Source organism: Mustela nivalis (genome assembly GCF_964662115.1).
Source record: "Mustela nivalis genome assembly, chromosome: 2".
NCBI classification, from domain to species: Eukaryota; Metazoa; Chordata; class Mammalia; order Carnivora; family Mustelidae; genus Mustela; species Mustela nivalis.
In genome coordinates this window covers 176,113,492-176,138,933 of record NC_139021.1, presented here as the reverse complement: position 1 = coordinate 176,138,933, position 25,442 = coordinate 176,113,492, and the positions used below count along the sequence as shown (strand labels likewise).

General features: G+C 40.3%; 1 protein-coding gene across 11 annotated transcripts in view; it reads right to left on the bottom strand.

Annotated features, from left to right (window-relative positions):
* Positions 1 to 2,044: 2,044 nt before the first annotated feature.
* The window catches only part of SEC23IP (SEC23 interacting protein), a 41,090-nt gene continuing 17,692 nt past the window's right edge, over positions 2,045 to 25,442 (bottom strand). For 3 of the 11 annotated variants that reach the window (XM_082720286.1, XM_082720295.1, XM_082720292.1), the window contains 11 exons: positions 24,309 to 24,517; positions 23,844 to 23,962; positions 23,145 to 23,297; positions 20,924 to 21,019; positions 18,211 to 18,408; positions 13,441 to 13,596; positions 12,722 to 12,824; positions 10,592 to 10,777; positions 9,748 to 9,910; positions 9,164 to 9,265; positions 2,045 to 3,182 (listed from right to left, as the gene is read on the bottom strand). In XM_082720286.1, the coding sequence (XP_082576412.1) occupies positions 9,184 to 9,265; positions 9,748 to 9,910; positions 10,592 to 10,777; positions 12,722 to 12,824; positions 13,441 to 13,596; positions 18,211 to 18,408; positions 20,924 to 21,019; positions 23,145 to 23,297; positions 23,844 to 23,962; positions 24,309 to 24,517 (1,465 nt within the window). In that variant the 3' untranslated portion in view covers positions 2,045 to 3,182; positions 9,164 to 9,183. The remainder of the gene's footprint in view (positions 3,183 to 9,163; positions 9,266 to 9,747; positions 9,911 to 10,591; positions 10,778 to 12,721; positions 12,825 to 13,440; positions 13,597 to 18,210; positions 18,409 to 20,923; positions 21,020 to 23,144; positions 23,298 to 23,843; positions 23,963 to 24,308; positions 24,518 to 25,442) is intronic. The other 8 variants (XM_082720289.1, XM_082720296.1, XM_082720293.1 and 5 more) reach the window with 3 other exon arrangements.

Sequence of the window (25,442 nt, the reverse complement as noted above, 5' to 3'; positions counted from 1 at the left end):
CCAGAAGCCCAACCGACCAAGTGAGAACTGCAACTTGGAAGAAAACCAAACACTCAGGGTCTGCAGTTGAGTTCACCCTCCTCCCAGACAGCAAAATCTACACGGGAAACCAAGTCACCACCGGAGTATTGCTTGGTAAGCACTAAGGTAGTGGGATGCCTCACATCATAGGAATCTAGAGCAGTGACAAAATAAATACCAAGGCCAATCATTCTGGGTTTCTGGGACAGTCCTGATCACCAGTACCCTGTTTATAGTCAAACCATATGTCGTGAGTGACTGTCTCCTACACATGACCTTCCTGCCAGGATGGTGGTTATCTACCCTCTGCCTCATTGCCAAGGCTGTGTGGATCACACCTTTCGATTAACATACTTACCTCAAAAACCAATATAACTGTGTTGTTCGTTATAATTATGCACCGGTTTTGAGAAAACACCCTTACTTGAGACTCAAAAAACACACGGGTCTGTCAGCTGGAAAGTACTTCCCCATTGTCACACATCAGGTTACCCAGCCAGGTCACCATCGTTCAGTGCTGTGAGGACTCCAGCCTCCAACTTCAAACACTAATGCTTTTTTGTCCCACACTTTGCATATAAAACCCTTTCACAAGGAGAGACACGACCTTCCCCATCTGGGAAAAAGGAGGGCATTAACCCAGATTAGGGGCTGGAGTGGAAGGTTGCAGGAGGGGGTACGCTCTTCCTGGGAAAAAGGAAAGGTCAAGCTTGACTCAAAAGCTATGCTCACATCTAGATTATGTTCCAGAATCTGGTGAAAGTTCTCACTTGAAAAAGGCTTCTGCCTCTTTTTTTAAAAAGTTTACAAACCACAGATCTGGATGATCTTCCACAGTCTTTTCCAAGTGTTAGATCATGTTTTTGATTCTTAAAATTCTCTTATTCAGAAGATTATTTGGAAAGTGCCTTACTCTGTGATAAGACTGCATTAGGCATGGTGGTTCAACACTGTTCCAACAGTGAACAGCATGCTAACATGGACAGATTCTGCCCTCATGGAACCTACTAAGAGTTTTCCTTTTTTCTTTTGTTTACAGAAATGGAAGAGTAGGGCACCTGGGTGGCTCAGTTAGTTAAGCGTCTGACTCTTGGTTTCAGCTCAAGTCATGATCTTGGAGTCGTAGGATTGAACCCCAGGTCAAGCTCCGTGCGGAGCAAGGAGCCCACTTGAGATTCTCTGCATCTCCCTCTGACCACCCCCTTCCCATAAATAAAATCTTTTTTATTGACAGACAGAGAGAGAGAGATCACAAGTAGGCAGAGAGGCAGACAGAGAGAGAAGGGGAAGCAGACTCCCCGCTGAGCAAGGAGCCCGATGCGGGGCTCAATCCCAGGACCCTGGAATCATGACCTGAGCTGAAGGCAGAAGTTTTAACCCACTGAACCACTGAGACACCCCAAACCTTTAAAAAAAAAAAAAAAATTGAAGAGTAATATAAATACATGTCCACAGACAGAGCCACCCAAAAATTTATGTTTCAAGTGTTAAAATTTCAAGATTCCTGAAACCTAGCTAGTACATATTTCTTCTTTGGACATTGGCTCAAGTGTTTCTCCTCCTCTGCCCACAAATACTCAGACGACAAGCTGAACGATGCTGCTGAAACCAGCTGTAAGTTGAAAAATCAAAATAGACTGGATTTTATTAAGTATATATAAATAGCCCCTATTTTTCTTTATTTTTCTTTGGGAAAGTTAAGTGGAGATTAGGTGAAAAGCAGTAATACTAGGTGTAGAGACATGACAGCCAAAAGGGAGTCAGTGAAACTGTATTCCAGCCCGATCTGCCACTAGGTCTGCAGCCAGCGAAAGGCAAGCAGTGTCACGTCCTCGCTGGAGAAGGAGGTGGTCAGCATAAACAGATGTTGCCCGAGATCACGTGCTGCTCTAAAACTGCTCTGTCCTAATTCAATTATTAGGCGATAATGCTACGAACTAACTACATACGGCAGGCACTCACAATGAAAAGTAAACGAACGATGAACTCAGAGGAATATTTAAGGAAGACGAGAAACATTTGCTGCTTTTTAAAAATGCAGTGACTATTTTATTCACACTAATTAGAATATATACACAAAAAAATGTGTATCATATGTTGCTTTCAAAAAATTCTATGTTCCATGAGAACTATGTAATAAACAGTGTAAAATGTTTCTACTGCATAACAAAGGAAGAAAAATCAGCATTCCCATGTAGTATTAGGAAAATATTTAAGATAATTTGAAGTTATAAGAAAACAAAGTGAAATATTACAGAACAGTCTTTTCAGGAAGTAGATGTTATAGTCTAGAAGCAATACATTTCATACTCTGAAACACTTTGGTATAAGTGAAATTAATACAAAGCAAAAAAAAAGAACAACAAAAGAAAAACCCAAGAAACTCTACTTTGGTTCACATTAATTGAAAGTTTAGCAACAAGGCAACTGCACGGCTACCTCAGATGACAAAATGGAAAACGTCCCATCGGCTCCCCCACCCCCGCGCCACCGCTGGCTGACAAGGATGTGCCGGGAGAGCACTTCCCGGGACTTCGGGGCCACGGCAGCTTCTTATGTCCACCACTATGTGCTCAGCCAGTGCTTGAAAGGCTTCATAAAACCTCAGATTCAACTTGGAATATAAGCGATCTTGGTTACTTCCTCTTAGACACAAATGACCCCACAGTAAAGCAGCTCAGAACTACAACTCACATTTAAAGTAGAAAAGTAGAACGCAAATTTTTGGAAAATCATATAACTACAGTTTCTCAAGAAGTCCATACTTGAATAAAAGAACATACTACATTAATTTTAAAAAATGCAAGTTTAATAACCCACTGACAGTAAGTTTTTAAGAAACAGAAATAACCGTCTGCATGCCACAAATAGTTCTTCATCGATATCAAGCATTACTTTGACAGCTGCACAACTAACCTGATCTGAGGAATTTTTAATTGCATCATTTTTAAAATTACATTTTCTTATCCATACTGTCCAAACGTGGTACTGATTTTCTTCATTGTCTTTTTGTTCTGCATGTTATCTTTTAAATGGCTTCCTACTTGTGAGAATTCTTTCTGAGCAAATGTTGATGAACCACTTTTCGTCATCCATCACAGGTGCAAACTGGGAATGTCCTCTGAGAGTTTTCTCAGCCACGTAATTTCTACTCCAACTTTCTGGAAAGACAGAAAGTCTTTAAAAGAAAACAGAATCCTTGGTGAACTTTGCAAACTTAGAGTAATAATATACTAATGCACTGTTGCTCCTTCCTGAAGTAAAAGAATATTCTATCATGTGCTCAGCTTTACCACGTGTGCACCATTAACTGCCTCCAAAGAACACAGCCTGTGAGCACAAGACCTCGGGGCTCCGGAAGGGACAGAGTGCGGGAGGGAGTGTTCAGTGAGATTAACTAGTGGGTAGATCTTCAGAACAAAAAGAGTATAGAAGGTAAAAGAAAAAATTTCTGTCAAGTTCATGTGAGACTTTTTAAAGAACAATTCTAAAAAGGATGAAAGGAGATAAACATAAAGAATTATTCAACAGGGGGCGCCTGGGTGGCTCAGTCGGTTGGGTGTCTGCCTTCAGCCCAGGTCATGATCCAGGGTCCTGGGATCGAGTCCAGCATCAGGCTCCCTCTTTGGCGGACAGCCTGCTTCTCCCTCTCTCTCTGCCTGCCTCTCTGCCTGCTTGTGATCTCTCTCTGTCAAATAAACAAACAAAATCTTTAAAAAAATCTCTTAAAAAAAAAAAAAAACAGTATCAGGAACTTAAGTTCCGCCCAAATTTAACAACCAAGTATAAGAAGAAAGAAAACAATGAACAATGAACAAATAATGTGTGAAATGAAAGGTCTTAGTTTTTCATATTAGGTGAATCCTAATAGAATTAGGTGATCCTAGGAACTACATTGTTTGGGTTTTGTTTTGCTTTGTTTTGCGGACAGAGACATCAGGAGAACTTAAGTCATTTCAAAATTCATTTGGAACAAGAGCCAAGACTTACAGTATACGAAGACCTTGCACTGCCAGACGGTAAAATCCATCAAGTTACAATCACTAAAATACCATATTTCACGAAGTTTAAGACACCATCAAACGTTAAGATGCACTGTTATTTTATGTACCCACACAAAGAAAAGGAAAGTAGCTCAGGATACGGAATCTAAAAGGAGACAGGGACCACCTCAAAAAGTGGGGACACGGCATGGCTACAGCCTCAATGAGGGGGAGAAAAAAATAACCCTTCCTCTACAAGGAACAGCAAAGAAGTCTCTGACAATGGGAAGAGGAGAAAAAATACTCCTTGGTATTTGAACTGGTCCTCCAGTCCTGCCAACCCATACATTTTGTGGTCTGAATTCACACTAGCAGCAAAGTCCAAAATATCTCAAGCAGAGAAATTAGGTTAAGACGACTCGGGTTGGTACTGCTCCCCCAGCCCCATAAATGGCAGAAAAAAAAAATGCAAACCATCTGGGGAAGAACTCAACTGCCATCCTGGCCATAGCTGACTAGAAGATGTAATCCAAATTTAAAGATAAAATGTGGAATTTATATGACTTGAAATCAGTAAAATACAATAGGCAGATAAGTAAGTCAGTAGAAGAGATGTCCAAAAGCCTAGAAAACAAATACTGGGTACACTTATCATGATGAGCACTGAGTTAAGTTTAGAAGTGTTGAATCACTACATTGTACACTTTAAATGAATTTAATACCATATGTTAACTACGCTGGAATTAAAATTTTTTAAAAAATCAAATTTTCTCATCAAACAAAACAAAACAAAACAAACACTGGGCATATAATAAAACTGTCAAACGAGAGCATATCATAGAAACATCAATGACAAAAGGGTACATTTTAATATATGGCACAGCCAAAAAAACTAAGAAAAAAGTTAAATCCCTCTATTCTTCTAAACTATGTTCTTCTAAACTATGAAGTTAAATGAAAAACAAACTCATTTAAGAAAAAATTAAGCATAATAACTGAAATGATAATCTCAAAAAACTGGCCCACATTTTTTTTTCTTTTTTCTTTTTTTTTTTCGGTGGTAGAGAGAAAGAAACAGGGAGAGAGGGAACATAAGCAAGGGGGCATGGTAGAGGGAGAAGCAGGCTTCCTGCTGAGCAGGAAGCACAATGCAGGGCTCGATCCCATGACCTGAGCCGAAGGCAGATGCTTAACAACTGAGCCACCCAGGCACCCCCCGCCCACCTATTTTTAAAATATGCTCTTTACCCACCCAACGCCCCAAAAGCCAAAGCATAAGCAAAAATAAAAGGCAAATGTCAAACTGAAAAACAACTCCGCAGTGACAAAGGGCTAATATCCTTAAAATATCATAACTATAAATCAGTTAGAAACAAAAATACCCTACACCACACCTCCACACCTTTTGCTCAAAGGCCAAGACTAGACAACTGACAACAAAGACAAATGGCCACTGAAATATCCCAATAATGTATTTCACTAGTGTCGGAAATACAAACTAAAACAATGATAAACAATTCATGCAATTGTTTATCAACAAAATTTTTAAAATGGTAATACCCAGTGTTGGCAAGGATACAGGAAAACCAGCACTTACACAGACATGAAAATTGAGCAACTTTTCTGAAATGCAATTTAACAAGAGGTGTAGATTCAAAATCCTTTGCAAATGTGCAGTATGCTTAGATCCAACAATGCTACATGTAGGAATTTATCCCAAACAGATTTGTGCAAAAGGTACATGCAACTGTATGTCAGATTTATAATAAAGTTGGAAATACATCTAAACACCTGACAATGGCAAATAACTTAGGTACTTTAATAGAACTATAAAATGGAATACAATGCAACTATTAAATATTACGTATCCCAGAGCATTGTTTATAACTAGTGAAAGATTAGAATAACCTAAATGCCCATCAACAAAGAACTGGCTAAAAAAACTACAGTGTAGCAGTCAGTGGGACACTACACTATCATTACAAACAATGAGACAGCTCTTACATCCTGAGAGATCTACTTCTCTTGGTCTGAAATGATCTTCTCTCCCCAGATACCCACCCAGCTTACTTGCTTCAATGACACCTTATCAGTGACAGTGTCCCTCACCATCTTAGGATAGCAACTTATCCCATCCCGAGTGTGCTCCCTTTCTCCCTTACCCTGCTGTTCTATTTTACCATCTGGCACACTGCAGTCATGTACTTACTGCCCATCCTCCCCCAGAGGAAAAGATCTTACCTGTGTCAGTGCCCACACTCCCCTCCTCCATCTGTTCCAGGAAAGATGTATCCCTGCCCCTCTCCTCAGGCTAAATGCTTCACGTGGCCTTGGCCCCTTCCTGCATTACCCTTTCAAGTATTTCCCTCCACAATTACCCCTTTTACTTCTGCCTTATCAATTTCACCCTCCAATACTGGATCATTCTCAGTAGCAAACAAACACACCTTAATATCATAAAATGTCCCCGTCTCATTTCTATTATCCTTCACAGCAGAACATTTTCCTCTCTGACCCTTACCTCTCCTCCACTCACTTTACCTCAGCCATGACATGAAAACACCTTTGCTCAAGGTCACCAATGATGTCCTACGTTCGCCTCAAACCAACAGCCAAGTCTTGGTTCTTGACCTTGACCGCTCTCTCAGCAGCACTGGACACTGCTAACTACTCTCTCTTGAAGCAATCTTTTCTCAGCTTCCCTGAGCTCACAAGCCCCCAAATCTTCTCTCACTTCAATGACTCCTCCTTGTCCACCAGACCTCTTCTCTACCTACATACTTCAAGGTGATCTCATCCCATTTCTGGCTTCAAATGACCACATATATGCTGATGATTGGTTTTAAGGTCATTACCTTGAGCTCTGAGCTTCAGACCCCCAGCTCCAGAACATCAACCACTGACTTAACAGAAGAGATTCCCATTCTCACACCTCACCAAAAAACTAAGCTCTGTCCACAAGCCTTCTCAGGAAAAGGCACCATAATCCACCCAGCTGCTCACACCAAAATCCTAAGAGTCATCCTCAACTTCCTTCCTTCCTCCCTCACGATGAACTTATCTGGAAGCCCTGGACTTCCTCCCTGTAAAACAGATCTGCACTCAACCATCTCTCACCACCCCTACTGCTAGAGCCCTAGTCAACGCCACACCAGCCTCTTAATTATTCTCCCTTCCTCTCTCCTGGCCAGCATGTGCCCTCCACCCAACACCTAGACAGAGCGTTCCTTCTGAAATCTAACCCAAGTCACATCACAACTCCCGTTAAAACCCTCCATGTTTCCATTACACTTAGAGTAGAATGCAAAGGCCTTACCAGCTTCCTCATAAGCAGGCCTGCCACCTCTGACTCCTCTCCCCCTGTGCTCCCCTTCATTACCCCCAGCCATACTGGCCTGCTTTCTGTCCTGCAGATGTGCCGTGTCTCTTCCCATCTCACGACATTTGCAGCTGCCCTTCCTCCTGCTTGGATCGCTCTCCTCATATCCTCAGATGTCCACCTCCCTCTCATCTTTCAAATTTCAACTCCAATGTTGTCATCTCAGCAAGGCCTTCCCCAGAAGCAACCTATCACCACAACATCTTCCTAGACCTATCTCCACAAGACCTATCAATATCTGAAATTTACTTATGGATTAGAGCATAGGTTTACTATCGGTCTCCTCCCAGTAGAAGATAAATCCTTTAAAGGTGAGAACCCTATCTTATTTTCCACTTATCCACAGCATGAAAACTGGTGTCTGGCACATAGTAAGTACCAAATAAATATTTGAGAACCAAATAAGAGACGATTTTGTAATTGAAAATCTGAACTGGGGTAGTTTTTGACATTACCTTTAGTTTATTTTACTACTATAATTCCAGAAATGGTGAGAAGTGATAATACTGTATCAAGAATCTGATTATAAAATGGCTTTTCAGACCTCTTCCCTACTCTGTTGACTAAGACTCTCCTATATACATTAGGAAATGATCTAAATGTACACTAACAGGAAACTGGCTAACTAAGATGGAACACAGCCACACACGAAATTACTATGTAGCCGGAAATTACTATGTAGCTGTGAAAGAGAATGAAAAAGATATAAGCTAACACAGAAAGGTGTGCAAGTTATAAGGCTGATAGAAAACATCAAGTTGCAAAATAATACGTCCAATGAGATCCCTTTGTTTTTACATGCACGCGCATTTGATTGGATGTGCACGGGGCGATCCAAGGAAACCCTACTGAAAGCGGTTCTCTCTCCAAAATAAGAAGGTGGAGGCTGAACTTAACATTTATTACTTGAAAATTAAAAAGTGTCATGAACAGGGCGCCTGAGTGGCTCAGTCAGTTGAGCATCCGCCTTCAGTTCAGGTCATGACCTCAGGGTCCTGGGATGGAGCCCTACACGGTGCTCCCTGCTCAGTGGGGAGTCTGCTTTTCCCTCTGCCTGCCACTCTCCTTGCTTGTGTGCTCTCTCTCTCTCTCTCTGACAAATAAAGAAATAAAATCTTTAAAATAAAATAAAATTAAAAAAATACAAGGATTAGCTAAAACTGCCAATGCCTTTTCCCCCTTACTCATGTCTTAAATGTACACACAATGTCTGGAACTATGGGTGTCATCTCATAACTATGGATTAAGTGTCAAAATGCAGTATAAAGATGCCACCAATGTGAAAGTCCAGTGACATCATTCAACAGATGAACCCTTCCCATTACACAAGAAAAATAAACCTCTATTCATTTGAGGTACTGTGAATTGGATTCTGTTACCTACAACCAAAGGAATTCCTAACTGACATTCCTGGGAATATCTTTCAGAAAGAAACTGAAAATAAAAGAAGTCAAATTTTATGCAGTATTAGGAAGAAAATTATAACATGTCAGAAATGCAGTCTGCAAACCAATTCCCCCTCTTTAATGTCTCTATTCTGAATTTTTTTAAAAAAGAAAAAAGAAACACTGGGAAGAAACAGAAAAGAGAAAATTATAGTCAACATCAACTCCATAAAAAAGACTTCAGAGGGGCACCCAGCTGGCGCAGTCAGTGCAGCATGCAACACGTGAGTTCCAGCCCCATGTTGGATATAGAGATTACTTTAAAAAAAAAAAAAAAATTTTTTTTTTCAGGATGAAACATTCACAGTGTATGCACACAATAAAGATAGACTCACACAGTGCAACTGAAGTTCAATCAATGCTGGGGCTGTTCTGGACTGATGTTCATTGTTCGATAAATTTCTTTAAGTAACAACAGAGCAGTATCTTCAGATTCCCTATCACAAAGAAAAGAATATTTTTACTTAAGAGACCATTCGTAGAAATTAACCTCTATGCATAAAGGTGGAAAATGCAGCCCTTGCTCTGGTCAACCCTACTAGGAAAGGCAAATGACAGTGTAGTCTTAAAGCTGTCCTTATAAACTGGACGGACACTGATCAGCTACAAAATAGCTGTGTGCAATCCTCCACGGTGACAGGGGACATCTGAAAGGATGGCTTTTCAAAGTCCCTACCACTCCCATTCTGTGAAAGGTATCCCTACAAAATTAGTGTGCGAGTACCAAAGGCCTTTGGTCAAAAAGAGATGACACACTGCCATCTTGTGGATAATAAAGGGGGAAAATACTGATTTTGAATATATGGCAGTTGTAATTAATATTCCATCATAAATGATAAATCAGCAACAGAGTCTCCCTAAAACGTATGTGCTAGCACCTAAAGGCCACGCAAATATTATCAAAGAAGAAACCACTTACCAATAGCATAAATGACTCTGAAGAGCGAAAAGATATTCATTAAAACTCTCTATTGGCTTTTCTTGAAGAACGTAGTCAATTCGGCGACCTCCGTTTAGCATTCCAACCTTTCCTAAGTAGTCCTCATCCTTGGAAAAATCTGGACTTTCAACAATCTTTTCTGCTAGAATTTAAACCATTTCAATATCAAAGTCAATCACTTAATCATTATCCTTTGACTTTAGCTGACTTTCTGGGCTCAAGAGAGTATCGCTTGACACACGTAGCAACCTGGGGAACTACCAGGCTCACTTCCCATTCCTCCAAAGAGCCAGGGGAAGGAAGAGGGGCTGGTTACCCGAGAGAGAGGAGAAAGAGCCAACGAGCTGACAGAAGTTTTGAAGAAGAGGGGTGAGAGAACATTGTAGAAAGAAAGGAAACAGAATTAGAATCTGAAAGAGTCAAAAACATCCTGGCACAATGATCTCACAAGGCAGACACAGTCTAGAATATAAGGACACCGTGAAACAGCAGCATCAGGACGATAATTTCTTACAGTGGGTCTTTAAAATGCCTGAATACAAGCTTAGCTGTTAACTCTGATATTCCACTCTGGCCTTAGAAATCTCAACAAAAACTTAAGAATGCAGAGTAATAAGTCCAGCAACTTTCAGGCAAAAACCCAGAAAAAGAAATGATACGCATTGTGAAGTACAGTTAATCATAACAGATTTTCCTTTACAAAAGAATCTCTAACATTTTAACAGAACGGAACAGAATGGAAAAGCATCATTAAATAATTCGGAAGTAATATGTTTACAAATAACATTTGTACTAGAAAATGCTTCTCAAATGTCAAATTTACCTTCAACTACTTGTTTCTCTTCTTCTTCTTTGATCTGATTGGCCACTTTCTCCAGTTCTTCTTGCAGCTGAGTTGAAGAGGTGTGAGCGCGGGCAAACTCGTTTAACGTCTGCCAAGCACTTTTCAGGGAGCTAATGAAGCCCTGTTTCAAATCAGATCCCATACGAGAGAGACTGTCTTTCAGCTCTGAGGAGATTAAGATGACATACCATGTCGGTTAGTCACTGGATAAAATTCTGCACCACAAAAACTGAAACTAAAGTTAACACTCTTCTCAGACAGGGTAAGTTCTCTTAAACGCCATAGTTTTCAGCCAAGAACTCTCAATATATTAAAATGTTTTGTAGAGGGGCCCCTGGGTGGCTTAGTCAGTTAAGTGTCTGCCTTGGGCTCAGGTCATAATCCCAGGGTCCTAAGTTCAAGTCTCTCAACGGGCTCCTTGCTCAGCGGGGAGCCTGCTGCTTCTCCTTCCACCTGCTGCTGCCCTGCTTGTGAGCTCTCTCTGACAAACACATAAATCAAATTGTAAAAAAAGTTTTATAGAGCCTTATTGTCATTTTTTTTTTTTAACAGCTAAAACTAATTCAGCCAAAATGTGTACGCTTCCTCTCTCCACAAAAGTTAAAAATAAAAGGTGGGAAGGTGGAGTTCAAATACCGTAATAATGTGGGCACGTTCATGTGCCTTTTTTCTGTAAGTTAAAAGATATGGGCCTCTCCCCTCTCATGCTCTCTCTCACTCTGTTTCTCTCTCTCTCTCAAAATAAATAAATAAAAATCTTTAACAACAACAACAACAACAAAAAAGGGCGCCTGGGTGGCTCAGTTGGTTAGGCAACTGCCTTCGGCTCAGGTCATGATCCCGGAGTCCTGGGATCTATGAGTCCCGCCTCGGGCTCCCAGCTCCACGGGGAGTCTGCTTCTCCCTCTGACCTCCCCTCTCATGCTCTCTCTCACTCTGTCTCTCTCTCTCAAAATAAATAAATAAAAATCTTTAAAAAAAAAAAAAATGAGCCCACAAGATTAAAAAGATGACTGCTTTTTTAATCTATAATCCTAAAATGGTTTTGAGAATTTGAGATTTTTTTTTTTAAAGATTTTATTTATTTATTTGACAGACAGAGATCACAAGTAGGCAGAGAGGCAGGCAGAGAGAGAGAGGGAAGCAGGCTCCCTGCTGAGCAGAGAGCCCGATGCGGGACTCGATCCCAGGATCCTGAGATCATGACCTGAGCCAAAGGCAGCGGCTTAACCCACTGAGCCACCAAGGCGCCCCGAGAATTTGAGATTTTAATATAACAACAATATAAACTTCTGATTTAAAAATGAAGAAACCCCTACCCTTCCACCTTTTCTACTTTGTGGTCTAATAAATCCTATTTGAATTCAACGTATTTGAGTACCAAACTTCCCATTTTAACTCCAAAAGAGTTAAGTATTTTTTAATTGCATGATGTAAGTCCCCCCCCCCCAAAAAAGAAGGAACGAAGGAAGAACAGAAAAAAGAAAGAAAATCCAGTTTTCAACAAAAGGATACGATGCCTTTCCCCTTTTCCCCACTGCACTCCCGTCCCTTCCACCCAAACCTTTAAACCTACGGATGACAGACACCATTAACAGGCGTAAGAGAGACATGAACCCCGCTTGGAATTATTACTGATCCACTATGTTTAATGGATGTTTTTAACTGGAAAAGTTTACATAGTTAGCAAGGAAGTAACAGCTCATTTGACTTAGCATCAAGTTTATTTCTTCGGGGTCCTTAGTTCAAGTGTTATTCTGCTTCCTAACTCCAGAAATTATGACTAAATTCTATCAATCTTTGCGTCTCATCACTTTAGTACTGACGTCCCTCATTCCTAAGTATCTCAACCATTAGAACACCATACCAAGAAGAAAGTCATCAAGGAGAAGCAACTCATTCAGAACTTTCTTTATAGCTCTTCTGAACATTTAATAAACAGGTTCCAAACATAGCAGGCACTTAAATAACATTAATTTTATGAGAAAGGATCTAGCGTTAAAATGTTCATGATTAAATTACAAATGACAGAAAGGACATAATTCATTATGACTAACAGATTACAAAATGACAGAAAGGAAACAAGTTTTTATAGTATTTGCTTTTTACCTAAATGAAGTCTTTTTCTGCCTTTGTGATGTGGGATGAGAACCGCTTTCAGGTCCAAATCTGGAACAATCATGGGCTCTAATCTATAAGCCACTGGATCAAGCTGTAAAGAAAAGTGAAATTTAGGAAAAGTTCTTTTATCTTGAGTTATGTATCTTGACTGGGTGACAAAACAGGTAACACCAAACCAGAGATTCTGATTTTTTCACAAGTGGTAATAATAAGAAGACTTACTACTGGTAATTATAAGACGACTTCTAAATCTGTGAGTAAAACTGGCTTTGGAAGCAAAGCAATAGAATTATTTCCTTGAACAAAGGCTTCCTGGTAGAAAAGTTTATTGGACAGCATCAGACTATTCTCTATTAGGACAAAGAATTGAGTTGTACATCAAAATGAGAATTAGTTCCTAAGAAATAAGAATCTGAGACTCTAGGGGCGCCTGGGTGGCTCAGTGGGTTAAGCCTCTGCCTTCGGCTTGGGTCATGATCTCAGGGTCCCGGGATCAAGCTCTGCATCAGGCTCTCTGCTTGGCGGGGAGCCTGCTTCCTCCTCTCTCTCTGCCTGCTTCTCTGCCTACTGTGATCTCTGTCAAATAAAAAAATAAAATCTTTAAAAAAAAAAAAAAAGAATCTGAGACTCTATAAGGATGATCTAGTAAGTGTTTCTATGGAGGTGTTTCATCTTTTTCAAAATAAAAAGTAGTTCACGTCACTCACTGGATGATAAATATTGAAGAATCCTTTACATGTAGGAAGCCTGTAGTTCTCATCTATTCTATCCACTCCTCGAATAGTGAGAAACATACCAACTGGAGATCCCAAGGCAAAGAAAATCTCTGGCTCAAAGTCTAATGCGTTGTAAACAACAGAAACCTAGAAAGAATCAAAAAAACAATAATAGATCATCATTTCAAGGTCACAGAATAAAAAATTCATAAGTTCAAGCTGGAACTGCACTTAATTAAAAGCATGTTAACACAGATGGTGCCACTCTAGGTATGGTTTATAATGTTTATAATCACTGTCAGCTATTTTAAAGGGACAAAAAATTTCTCTTTAAAATCTTCATAGACTTGGGGCACCTGGGTGGCTCAGTCATTAAGCATCTGACTTCAGCTCAAGTCATGATCCCAGAGTCATGGGATTGAGCCCCGCACTGGGCTCCCTGCTTAGCGGGAAGCCAGCTTCTCCCTCTCCTACAGCCTCACCTTGTGTTTCCTCTCTCACTGTGTATGTCTCTGTCAAATAAATAGAATCTTCAAAAAAAAAAGGTAAAATCTTCATAGACTATTACATCCTCTGTCTATATTTTACTTGTTGTAGAGCATAACATATACAGTATATAGTAAACATTGTATTTATTATAATTATAAATATCTGAAATTGTAGATTCTAGATTCAAAGTGCCTGGGCTTGAATCCTGGCTCCACAACTTACTGTGTGACCTTGGGCAAGTTTCTTAACCTCTGCCTGTTTCCTCATCTACAAAATGGGAATAACAATGCCAAACTCATAATGGGGTTGAAAAATAAATAACCTCATCCACATATAGTGCTTAGCACAGAGCCTGGCCTATTTTAAGCATCCCACAACTGTTACTTCTCTTGTAACTACCACCTTTGTTTGTCCAAGCAAGTTTCTTTCCAGTAGAAAAATGCTTTGTCCCAAGAGAGCCCCTGCTTTGGCAGCTTGCTTTTAGCCCCTCACCTCACTGACAACGGCCCAGAGTAAGAGAAAGCCCCTACGTTCGTGGCACTCTACGGTTTACAAAGCTCTTTTGTTTGTTGCTCAGCGGTAGGATAGAGGTCTTTGTCACTCTGGTATCCTGACGATGAAGAATGATGAGCGGCATAATCCGACCGCGTGACAGAGGCCCCCTGAAAGGGAGGTACAACAAGATTATCATGTCCATTTCTCAGATGGTGACAGTGACGCTCAGAGAGATGACGTCACTCACCGACAAGCACTCACTAGTGAGTGGCAGAATGAGAACTTCGAATTCCAAATCCAACGCGCCTTCTACTACCCTAGGCTGCCCCTTCTAACCAAGTCAAGGCTGTTCATCCCTTGGCTTGCCCTTATATTTGCAAATTCAACGGTTTCTGCTACTGATGAGGGCCACACGGGACATGCTCTCAAGATTATACATTTCCCCAGCTCCAGATTTAAAAAAAGAAGAAGAAAATAGAAAGTTAAGAGAAAAATTACCAACTGGAAATTCAACATAGATGAAAAAAGAGCTAATATCCTTAACAGACAGAAATTCTTAAATATCCAAAAAGGAAAAAGAAACTCAGAAGAAAAGTAGGTAAAATCAACACTTCACAAAAGAAAAACACCTAGAAGACATATGAGAAAACATCTAACTTCTCTAATGTTCAGAAAGGCAGTGAGATGCCATTTCCCTACAAGGTTATCAGAGAGATGAATGAAATACTAAAAAGAAAGAAAGAATCTTCTGTTTTCATAAAAGTCGTTTTTTCAGAAGAAAGTGATAAAAGTGAGAATACTACCTATCTGTAAGGGAGAATGACAGCGCCAGAGTTAGTGAGGAGAGAGAGGGGGATCAGTCTTATAAATTGCCTCTGAGAATACAAACCGACAAAACTTTTTCAGGGGCAAGTAGAAGTAACTACCAGAATTTTCATATGTACATTCTTAGGCCCACCTACCCCACTTCCACTTATTTAACTGAAGGAAATAACAAAGAATACGCACAGAAAATGGGTTTAGAAGTGTTCATCACTGGACTGCTTAAAAGAGTGAAAAACCTGAAACTGCCTCCATGTCCAACATCATGGGTGAACTGTGTCCCTCACAAAAAAGTCACACGTACCAGCACCTCAGACCTTATTCGGAACTAGGATCTTTACCACGGTAATCAAGTTAAAATAAGGTATTTGGGTGGGCCCTAATCCAAGACGCTGGTGTTCTCATAAAAAGGGGAAATGAGGTCACAGAGACAGACAGAGAGGGTAAACGACGCGGACCCAGGCAGGAGCATGTGAAAACAGGGCTGGAGAGCAGCAGCTCGGAGCCAAGGAGCACCTGGCAAATGGCCAGAAGCTGTCAGAGGCCAAGAAGGGTTTTCCGCTACAGGTTTCAAAGGGAGTATGGCCCTGCTGACACCTCGCTCTTGGAGTTTGAGCTTCTAAGAACTGAGACAATAAATTTCTGTTGTTTAAAGACACCCCGTGTGTAATACTTTGTCATGGCGGCCTGAACAAACTAATACACCCAGTAATGAATAAACGAAAAAATAAACCGTTATCCATCCAAACAGTAAAACTGCAGTCATTATAATGAGAGAAATATTTCCTGACACAGGAATATATTTGTAATAGTGCTTGAAAATGGCAGTATCAGGTTTTGGTAAAACATTTTATGTAGTATTTCCCCATCTTTGCTAAACCATGTATATAAATACATGCTTAAATAAAGGTCTAGAAAGCCTTGTTCAAAGAGTTTAGAGGTTAGTTCTGGCCATGAAGAGTATGGTATTTTTTGTTTTCTCTTGCTTAGCAGTTTCTTGACTTTCTGGCAAAGGACTATTGTTTACACTGCCCCACAACCTTTTGGGTAATAGATCCTACCTGCCCACACGGGGCCACCCACCATGGAGGTGGCAAGTGACTTGGGCTGGGACAAACAACCTGTGCCCCATTCCCCAGGCAGTACGAATTGGCTAAAATGGACCTATAACTCATACCAGGCCAAGCACATTTTCCTAATTGGACCTACCGGGGGAGATTCCTCTTCCTCTGTGGTCATAAAGCTATAAGGAGATGAGCCTATAAGGACACCCATGATTCCAGGTTCATGGAGAAGGTCAGCTCCCACAGAGGGACACACAGTGAGTGTGTCCTGGTCACATGGAACCCCTGGTTCCACAAATCTATACTCTGATCCTTCAGAGTTAAGTGAGAAAATATCTGCCCTTTATTTGCTAAAGTATGTTCAAGGTGGGGCACCTGCGTGGCTTAGTTGAGTAACTGCCTTCAGCTCAGGTCATGATTCAGGGTCCTGGGATCGAGCCTCACTTCAGGCTCCCTGCTACATGGGAGGCCGCTTCTCCATTTCCCTCTGCCTGCCACTGCCCTGCTTGTGCAAGCACGCTCACTCTCTCGCTCCCTCTCTCTCTCTGTCAAATAAATCTTTAAAAGAAAAGGGCGCCTGGGTGGCTCAGTGGGTTGGGCCGCTGCCTTCGGCTCGGGTCATGATCTCAGAGTCCTGGGATCGAGTCCCGCGTCGGGCTCTCTGCTCGGCGGGGAGCCTGCTTCCCTCTCTCTCTCTCTCTGCCTGCCTCTCCATCTACTTGTGATTTCTCTCTGTCAAATAAATAAATAAAATCTTCAAAAAAAAAAAAAAAGTATGTTCAAATTCAGTCGTATGTAAAAAGAAAGATATTTTTAGAATGCAATCAATGAATTGTGTTTAAAAGCTTGAAGAGGCTATTACAAACACCCTGTTCCATTTTCTGCCTTCTTTAAATCAGTCATGAATTCACTTAGGAGAATGGAACCTTACAGACACAATTGTAAGTATACTGAAAGTAACAATGTCTAAAAAGATTTTAATACTTCTAAGCCATTGAGATGTAAGTATATTAAAGTGCATTATTAAATATAGCACTGTCAATTCCTTGGCCAATTTTTATAGAAATTTTTCTGAAAAAGGAAAAAAAGATTTTTCTGCAAGGGAAGAATTGTGAATACTAAAAAATGTAAGTTAAGTGAATGCAGCAAGTTTCTCTCAAAGAAATTTAAGAATACAGTAGTCCCCCCTTATCCAAGGGGATACATTGCAAGACCCCCTGTGGAGGCCTGAAACCTCACATAAGACCGTACTCTATACACTATGTCTTTGCCATACTTACCTATGATAAAGTTTAATTTATAAATTAAGTAGGGTAAGAGATTAACAACAATAATCACAAACAGAACAATTACAACACTATAAAAGTTAAGTACATGTAGTCTGGTTCTCTCGAAATGTCTTCTTGGACTGTGCTCGGCCTTCTTCTTGTGACGACGTAAGACAGAAGGCCTACGTGATGAGATGTAGCAGGGTGAGTGATGTAGGCTTTGGAAAGTAACTTTCGGTTACTACTGACCTTCTGACCACACGTCAGAAGGAGGGTCATCTGCTTTTAGACCACAGACGACCAGGTAACTGAAACCATAGAAAGCCAAACTGCCCATAACTGGAGACAACTGTATTCACATGATTTTCAAACTACCATCACTCCGTTGCTAGTAGCTATGAAGGACTAATGTTATAAAATTACAAGCAGTGGAAAAACTAAAAATAAATTTACTTCAACATAAGTATTTTTTAACTGAGAGATGCACACAATCTTATGGAGAGACAATGTTTTCTCCACCCCCCATAAATGTTGACTATTTTAAGAATTTAAAGCCAACCCCAATAATAAAGATATGTGATTCCAACATAAAATGTGCAGCTCGAATCAATTTGTAAACTTACCTGTCCAGTGCCAACTTCGAAAGACTCATAGTCAACATGCACAGAAGACACATAAGCACCAACTGGAAGCTTCCGCTTGGACTCGTTAGAGTCTGAGGGGAGGGAAGTCATTTCTTTAGCTCTCTGAGCATTTTCCTCTTGTCCCTTTGTCGAAGCAGCCATTACTGCCTTCTTCTCTGCTGCTGCTTTTTTCTGTTCCTGTGAAACAGCAACATTTCACAACACAACCCTGAGGAAAAGTTCATCAACTAGCTCGATGGAACAAGCTATCTCAAAGCTAAGGAATGAGCAGTAATTTCCTAGGCAGAGTGGTGTCAGGGAAACATCCTTCTTAGAGTCACACACCAAATATTTAGGGAAGAAACGCCACTATTTAAAATTCTTAAGAAAAAAATGATAAGAGACTGAGAAAAAAACGCAAAACAGCTACAGTTAAATCTAAATACTGGCTATCACTACACTATTCACTCTACTTTTCTATAGAACTTAAAATTGTAATACAAAATGCCAACTATTTTCCTTTATGAACTCAACTTTAGACAGATTAAAGTACCATATAATTGTGAAATACATATTTCCTATAAAGATGTGGATTTGAGGAGAAATGTCTTCATTCAACATGTTTACACCCAAGATGTCTGCGTGGAGACACTGACGAGTTTTCCTCAAACCCATTTTGGGAAAAACAGACAAGCACGCTGTGGTTAGAGTCCCGCAACGGAGTATCTACTCAGAAACAGGAAGGAATGAACTGCAAATGACACAATAATTGGATCTATCTCAAAAACGCTGAGTGAAAGAAGCCAGATACAAAAGAGCACATGGCGCTGATCCCATTTATATGAAAAGGCAGAACAGGCAAAACTCAACAGTGATGGAAACCAGAGTAGTAGGAAAACAGGGAGGAGTGGACGAGAAAGGAGCCCAAGAGAACTATCTGGTGACAGAGATGTTCTAAGCCTTGTTCTAGGTGGTGATTACACAGATGCACAAAGTTTCAAAACTTACTACGCTGAACACTTAGGATCCATGTACTTCCATAAATGAGGAAGTAAACCAAAGCCCTGGGGGCCTCTGGGCAACCAGCCTCCATCCCTTTGTCCTGCCCTATTCCCAGCTCAGCTGCTCTTTCAGCCATAGGTAAATACAAGCCCACTCCTGGAAGGCCTATTTCTCCTTCAAGCATCAACACTTGGGGGAGTCTTCTTTGAACTTCCTCAGCCCCTCAACCCTCTCGCCAGGCCAGAAATGCCACTCCCCTGGCTCTGACAGCACGGATAGCACTTTACAGGACCAATAAGTCACCTGTGGTCAAATCTCTGCCCCTAACTAGACCACATACCCTCAATTCATCTCCAAATCCCAAATATTGACATGGTACCTGAGCCAAGAGATATTAATTAAATCTTAAATAATTCAACTGCTTAGGCTAATCAAAACAAATCAGTCCCGACTTTATAGTCCTGTTACATGCAAAGTGATATACACTAAGGTGTAAATATATAATAAAAATAAAAGAACTACAGCAGTTCAAAAGATGGAAAGATAACACAGATCATGCTTACAACAATAAAGTAGCCACCTTAAGAACTAATTTTTCTAAGTACTTAGAGAATCTCTATAAAATTAATTTGATTAGTACATGAATATTAGGGGCTTTGGGGTGCCAGGATGGCTCAGTTGAAGCCACTGTCTTCGGCTCAGGTCATGATCCTGGAGTCCTGGGATCGAGTCCCACATCGGGCTCTCTGCTCTGCAGGGAGTCTGCTTCTCCCGCTGACCTCTCTCTTCTCATGCTCTCTCTCTCAAATAAATAAAATCTTTAAAAAAAAAAAAAAAAAAAAGGAAAGAAAGAAAATTAGGGGCACCTGGGTGGCTCAGTTGGTTAAGCATCTGCCTTCAACTCAGATCACGATCTCAGGATCCTGGGATCGAGCCCCACATCGGGCTCCCTGCTCAGTGGGGAGCCTGCTTCTCCCTCTCCCTCTGCCTCTGCCACTCCCCCTGCTTGTGCTCACACTCTGTCTCTCAAATAAATAAAATCTATGAATAAATAAATGAAAATTAAATGAAACAAGCTTTTCCCAACTGCTCTTCTTTCTTTCTACATGCTTTTTAGTTGTTGTTTTGTTTTGTATTTTTAAGAATTCTTGTTTTTTTGGTTATTATTTCATGAGATTTTAGTGAGGCTATTCTTATCTCTTTAGATGGTGAGAACTAAGAACAGAGAAAATGAGCTAATATTTATTGGGGGCTAAGCTTAGATGCATTAATCCAACCCTATAGGGAAGGTAGCAAAATTCACATTTTAGAAATTAGGGAAATCAAGAATCAAAAAAGTTAAGCAAACTGCTCATGAATAAGGAGTTAATAAGCCGTTGAACCGGGACGACTGATTCATCCACCTGTCCAGGGTTTACTCGGTTTTTGCACCAGGAAATCCCCAAATACCGATTTTAAAACTGAGAGTCCTTCACCCTGGGAATTCTCTCAGTCCCAGGAAAACGGGAATGGCCAGTCGTCCGAGCTGGGGTTGAAACCCGGTTCTGGCCGACTCCAAGGTCTGCGCTTACATCAGCTCCACACTGCGCCCTTGGGCAGGGAGCACATTAGCCGGCTTAATCACACTGTATTAACAAGAACTCCCAAAATCTCAACAAGAGAGTCAAAGATGAATTTTGGTTTCTGTTTTTAGGGCACAAATAAACTTTACCAGTTTAGCTGCCTTCTGTTTTACAAAGTTAGCGATCTTCTTTCTGGGTCCAAGGGGTATGCCCATTTCCTTCAGGTCATCGACTGTACACATAAGCTTGAAAAGAAAATAAACAAGCACATTAGTTCATCAGTTTAATGACTGATGAAATGAAACTGAAATCAGGAAATGATAAAAAGAAACCAGATGAACGAAAGCAATCTAAGATCCAGTCAATTTTTTAAAAGTTAATTTGCTTTTAAATCCTCAATTAACTTAGACTATAAACTCTGAGCCCTCCACATCTAAACCATTCTACTCATGTCTGGCAGAAAATACATGCACTCTGTACAAAATTAAAAAGCTACACAGTCAACCGGACAACGAAATCTCTTCCCTCTGCTCCTGTTCCAATCACCCAGCTCTCTCACAGCCTCTGCAATCTGCTCTTTCCAGAGACACCTTCCGTACACACAGCACCTTGGTGGTTTTCCTGGTATGTGTAGTCTGCGAGGCAAATGCGACTAAACTGTGCTCTTTTCACGTAACGTTATCTTAGAAATCACTCCCTACCACTACCTAGGACACTGCCTCATTTATTCAACAGCTGCATTCCATTACGTGCATGCACCTTGAACTATTTCACTGGCGCCCCACCAGCGGACTGGTAGGTGTTTCTCAGGGTTTGCTATCAGGAACAGCACTGTCGCGAGTACCCTCAGATACTCTTGTGTCAATATTCCTGTATTTGGAATTATTCCTGGCAAATCGCTGGAGCAAAAGATTTTTTGTATTTTTTGCATTTTGGGGGGTATTTTTTGTATTTTAAAAGGTATTACCATCTTAACCATAAGGAACAAACTGAGGGTTGCTAGAGGAGAGGTAGATGGGAGGGATGGGGTAAGTGGGGATGAGCATTAAGGAGGCACGTGATGGAATGTGCTCCATATGCAACTGATGAATCACTGAAACTAATAATATAGTATATGTTAATTACACTGAATTTAAATAAAAAATTAAAAAAATAAAAATTTCCAACCCTATCATTTTAGACTAAAATCTTCATCAAAAAGAAAGTTAATCCTGCAATAAAAAGAAAATAAAAATTTAAAAAATAATAAGGTATTACTAAACTGCTTTCCACAGAGATTGTACCAACTTAGTCTTACTAACCATATGTAAACCGTGCCCAGTTACCCTCACCCTGGCCCCAGAGTATATGAACAAGCTTATTTTTGCCAAACCAAAGGGTTAAAAAAAACTCACTGCACTTTCAATCTGCCTTTTTCTCATGAGTTTTCTTATGACAAGAAGCCATTTGTTACTTCCTTTTCTGTACGTCATTTGTTCAGTCTTGGCCTCTTCTAGTGTGTTGATGGTCTCGGTGCAACTAATTTATAGGAGCTTTGAATAATAAGGAAATAAGCCCTTTGTCTCTAACGTGTGTTCCAAATATTCTTCTTAATCTATCACTGGCCTTTAGATGTTGTTTAGGGCATCTCCTGCAAAGCAATTTTTCTTTTATGGCTTCTGGGTTTTGTGGCATACTTAGAAGCCCTCCCAGATTACACTAAAAATCAAACCAAACTGTTTTTTTCAATTTTTAAACATTTAAGTCTCTGCCTTATCTGAAATGTGTACTCAAATGATTCATAATTTTTGATCTTATAAATAGGAGAAACAATTTTAAACCAAAATGAATCAAACTGGGATGCCCAGGAGGCTGTCAATTAAGCATCTGCCTTCGACTCAGGTCATGATCCTCGGGTCCTGCGATCCCTGTGTCGGGCTCCTTGTTCTGCAGGCAGCCTGCTTCTCCTTCTCCCTCTGCCTGCTATTCCCTGTGCTTGTGCACTTGCTCTCTCACACTGTCTCTCAATATGTCACACAAATAAAGAAAATCTTAGGGGCGCCTGGGTGGCTCACTGGGTTAAGCCTCTGCCTTCAGATCAGGTTGGGATCTCGGGGTCCTGGGATCGAGCCTCCCATCAGGCTCTCTGCTCGGTGGGGAGCCTGCTTCCCCCTCTCCCTCTGCCTGCCTCTCTGGCTACTTGTGACCTCTCTTTTTATATAAATGAAGTTTAAAAAAAAATGGATCAGAGCAACCCTCTCGCGTCCCCTTCCTCTTCCAGAGCTTTGTACCATCACTTTACTATCTTTCAATAAACTTTGCTTTGCTGCCCACCAGAAAAGGAAGGAAGGAAAGGAAGAACAGAGGAATGGATCAAACTATCCTCAGTACCAGAGATTCCATATCAATCTTTTCCTTTTCAAAAGTGCTAACATATTCAGAGAGGCTAAGTGCTTCCAGAGTTTCTTGCAAACTTAGGACTTCTTCATTTTCAAGGTCAAGGTCACAAGACTCATCCAAAGTCAACTTTGGCTCTTCAGGCATCTTAAGGAAAAAAAAAAAAAAATGTCAGGGGAGCACTGCAAACCTCAGAAAAACTCCCATAAAATGTCTCCTGATCTACAGTAAATCCTAAACAAGTTTGCTCCATAGAGAAATCATAATTTTTAGGTAGTTTATCATCCAAAGTTTGAATATTCTAAGAAAAGTGTATCAATTGAAGAAATCACTCATTCCCATTTTCTACAATAATTTACTTAACATTTTTTTAATCATAAACTTTCTCTCACATTTAAATTTATAATCCATAAGGAAGACAAGTGAGCGACTCAAAGGAGCTAAGATGATTCTATCACGCTTATAACCTCAGGGTACTTTGATTTATAAAAACATTTCAGGGGCACCTGGCAGACTCAGTCAGAAGGGCATAGGACTCTTGATCTCAGGATTATAAGTTCGAGCCCCACAAAGGGTGTAGAGACTACTTAAATAAACTTAAAAAAAAAGAAAGAAAGAAATTCAGGAAACAGTTCAGACTTTAGAAAACTGTTTGGCTTTATCTCTAATCTAAATACGTTAAGTGGGCTATACCTGCTTTTCCTGAAAATGCGGCGGCTTCACGACGCCATTAGCTATAGCAAAAGGCCCAGGAGACTTTGACAAATTCAAATCTTTTTGATTAGACAGGATGTCAAAGAGTATTAAAGAACCTAAAAAAAAAAAATTACATTTTGCTTTATAATGACTAATACTTTTATACCACTATGTAAATTCTCCTTTTTTCCCCAAACTCCCTAGGCAGAAGTCATACAAAAGTTAAATGTCAATCAAGATCTGATCAATATTGTTTTCCCAAATATCAGAATAAATTAAAATATGAAGCATTCCTAGGAAACTGAAAATCAAAGGCAGAACCTAAACAACATATTCATGTCCACCCTTTATAAAACTTAAAATCTTTAATTCTAAATCTTGTATTAATAATGTCACCCTCACTAAAAGCAGTGATAACTCAACAAAAATTATGTTTAAAATGTGAGTATTTGACAGTTTTACCTAAACTGTGACCAGCAACAGAGACACCTCCTTTGAAGTCTGGATTCCGACTCATAAAAAGTGCATGCAGACGGTTTATCTCCATTCCCACTTTTTCCACAATTGTCTGACAGTAGGTGGGGCTATTGTAAAATAAAATATCTAGCAAGGTTTCATTGGTAAAATGTCGAAACCGACCAATACTTGGTAAAGTAATTTTCTTAATGTTCCTGTTTTAGAAAGAAAAAAAGTATATTCAGTCACTAGCCACCTTACAACTACAGACGTTTTTAAAGCTTAGACAGTGATTTCTAATGAGTGTAAGAATCCCACAGACTAGGGCGCCTGGGAGGCTCAGTGGTTAAGCATCTGCCTTCAGCTCAGGTCATGATCCCGGGGTCCTGGGATCGCCCCACACGGGGCTCCCTGCGCTTCAGGAACCCTGCTCTCCCTCTCCCGCTCCCCCTGCTTGTGTTCACTCTCTTGCTGTATCTCTGCAAAAAAATAAATTTTAAAAAAATCTAAAAAAAAAGAATCTTACAGACTAATTACGAGTTGATTCTGTAGACAAAGTTAGTATAAATGAACCAAGATAAAGCAAAAAGGTGTAAGTGTGCATACAACTATGCTGCGACTTTGGGGATTCTCCAAGAGTTATAACATAAGGCATATGTAAAATTTTTAATTTATTTTTCTTCTATTCTTCCATTTTTCTTCCATTAACTGGAAATCAGGATACCTGACAAAAATTGTGGTAGGAAGGACGACACGGAATATAACAAGGAATCAGAAAGGAGTTTCATGCACTGAAAATCTTTCTTGATTTGAGAATATAGCAAAGTTCACGAACATCCACAGAGAAAGATTGCCCCTCATCATAGTAGGACCTACCATGAAAGAATATACAGAAGAACATCGAATGCTGTTTGTAGAATTAGTGTTATAAACCACGTGCCCTGAAACATTATAATCTTCACTAAAATCCAGATACATTATTACCCCTGTGTCCTCTGGTAAATATCTAAATCTGTGTTTCTCAATTGAGAGTATGCAGAACAGAGTAGGGCACGTTTAGTTGTCGGCACCATGCCGACAGAAGTCGCTGGCCTTTAACAAGGACTGGAGATATATTTGGCTGTTGGGAATCTGGGGTGT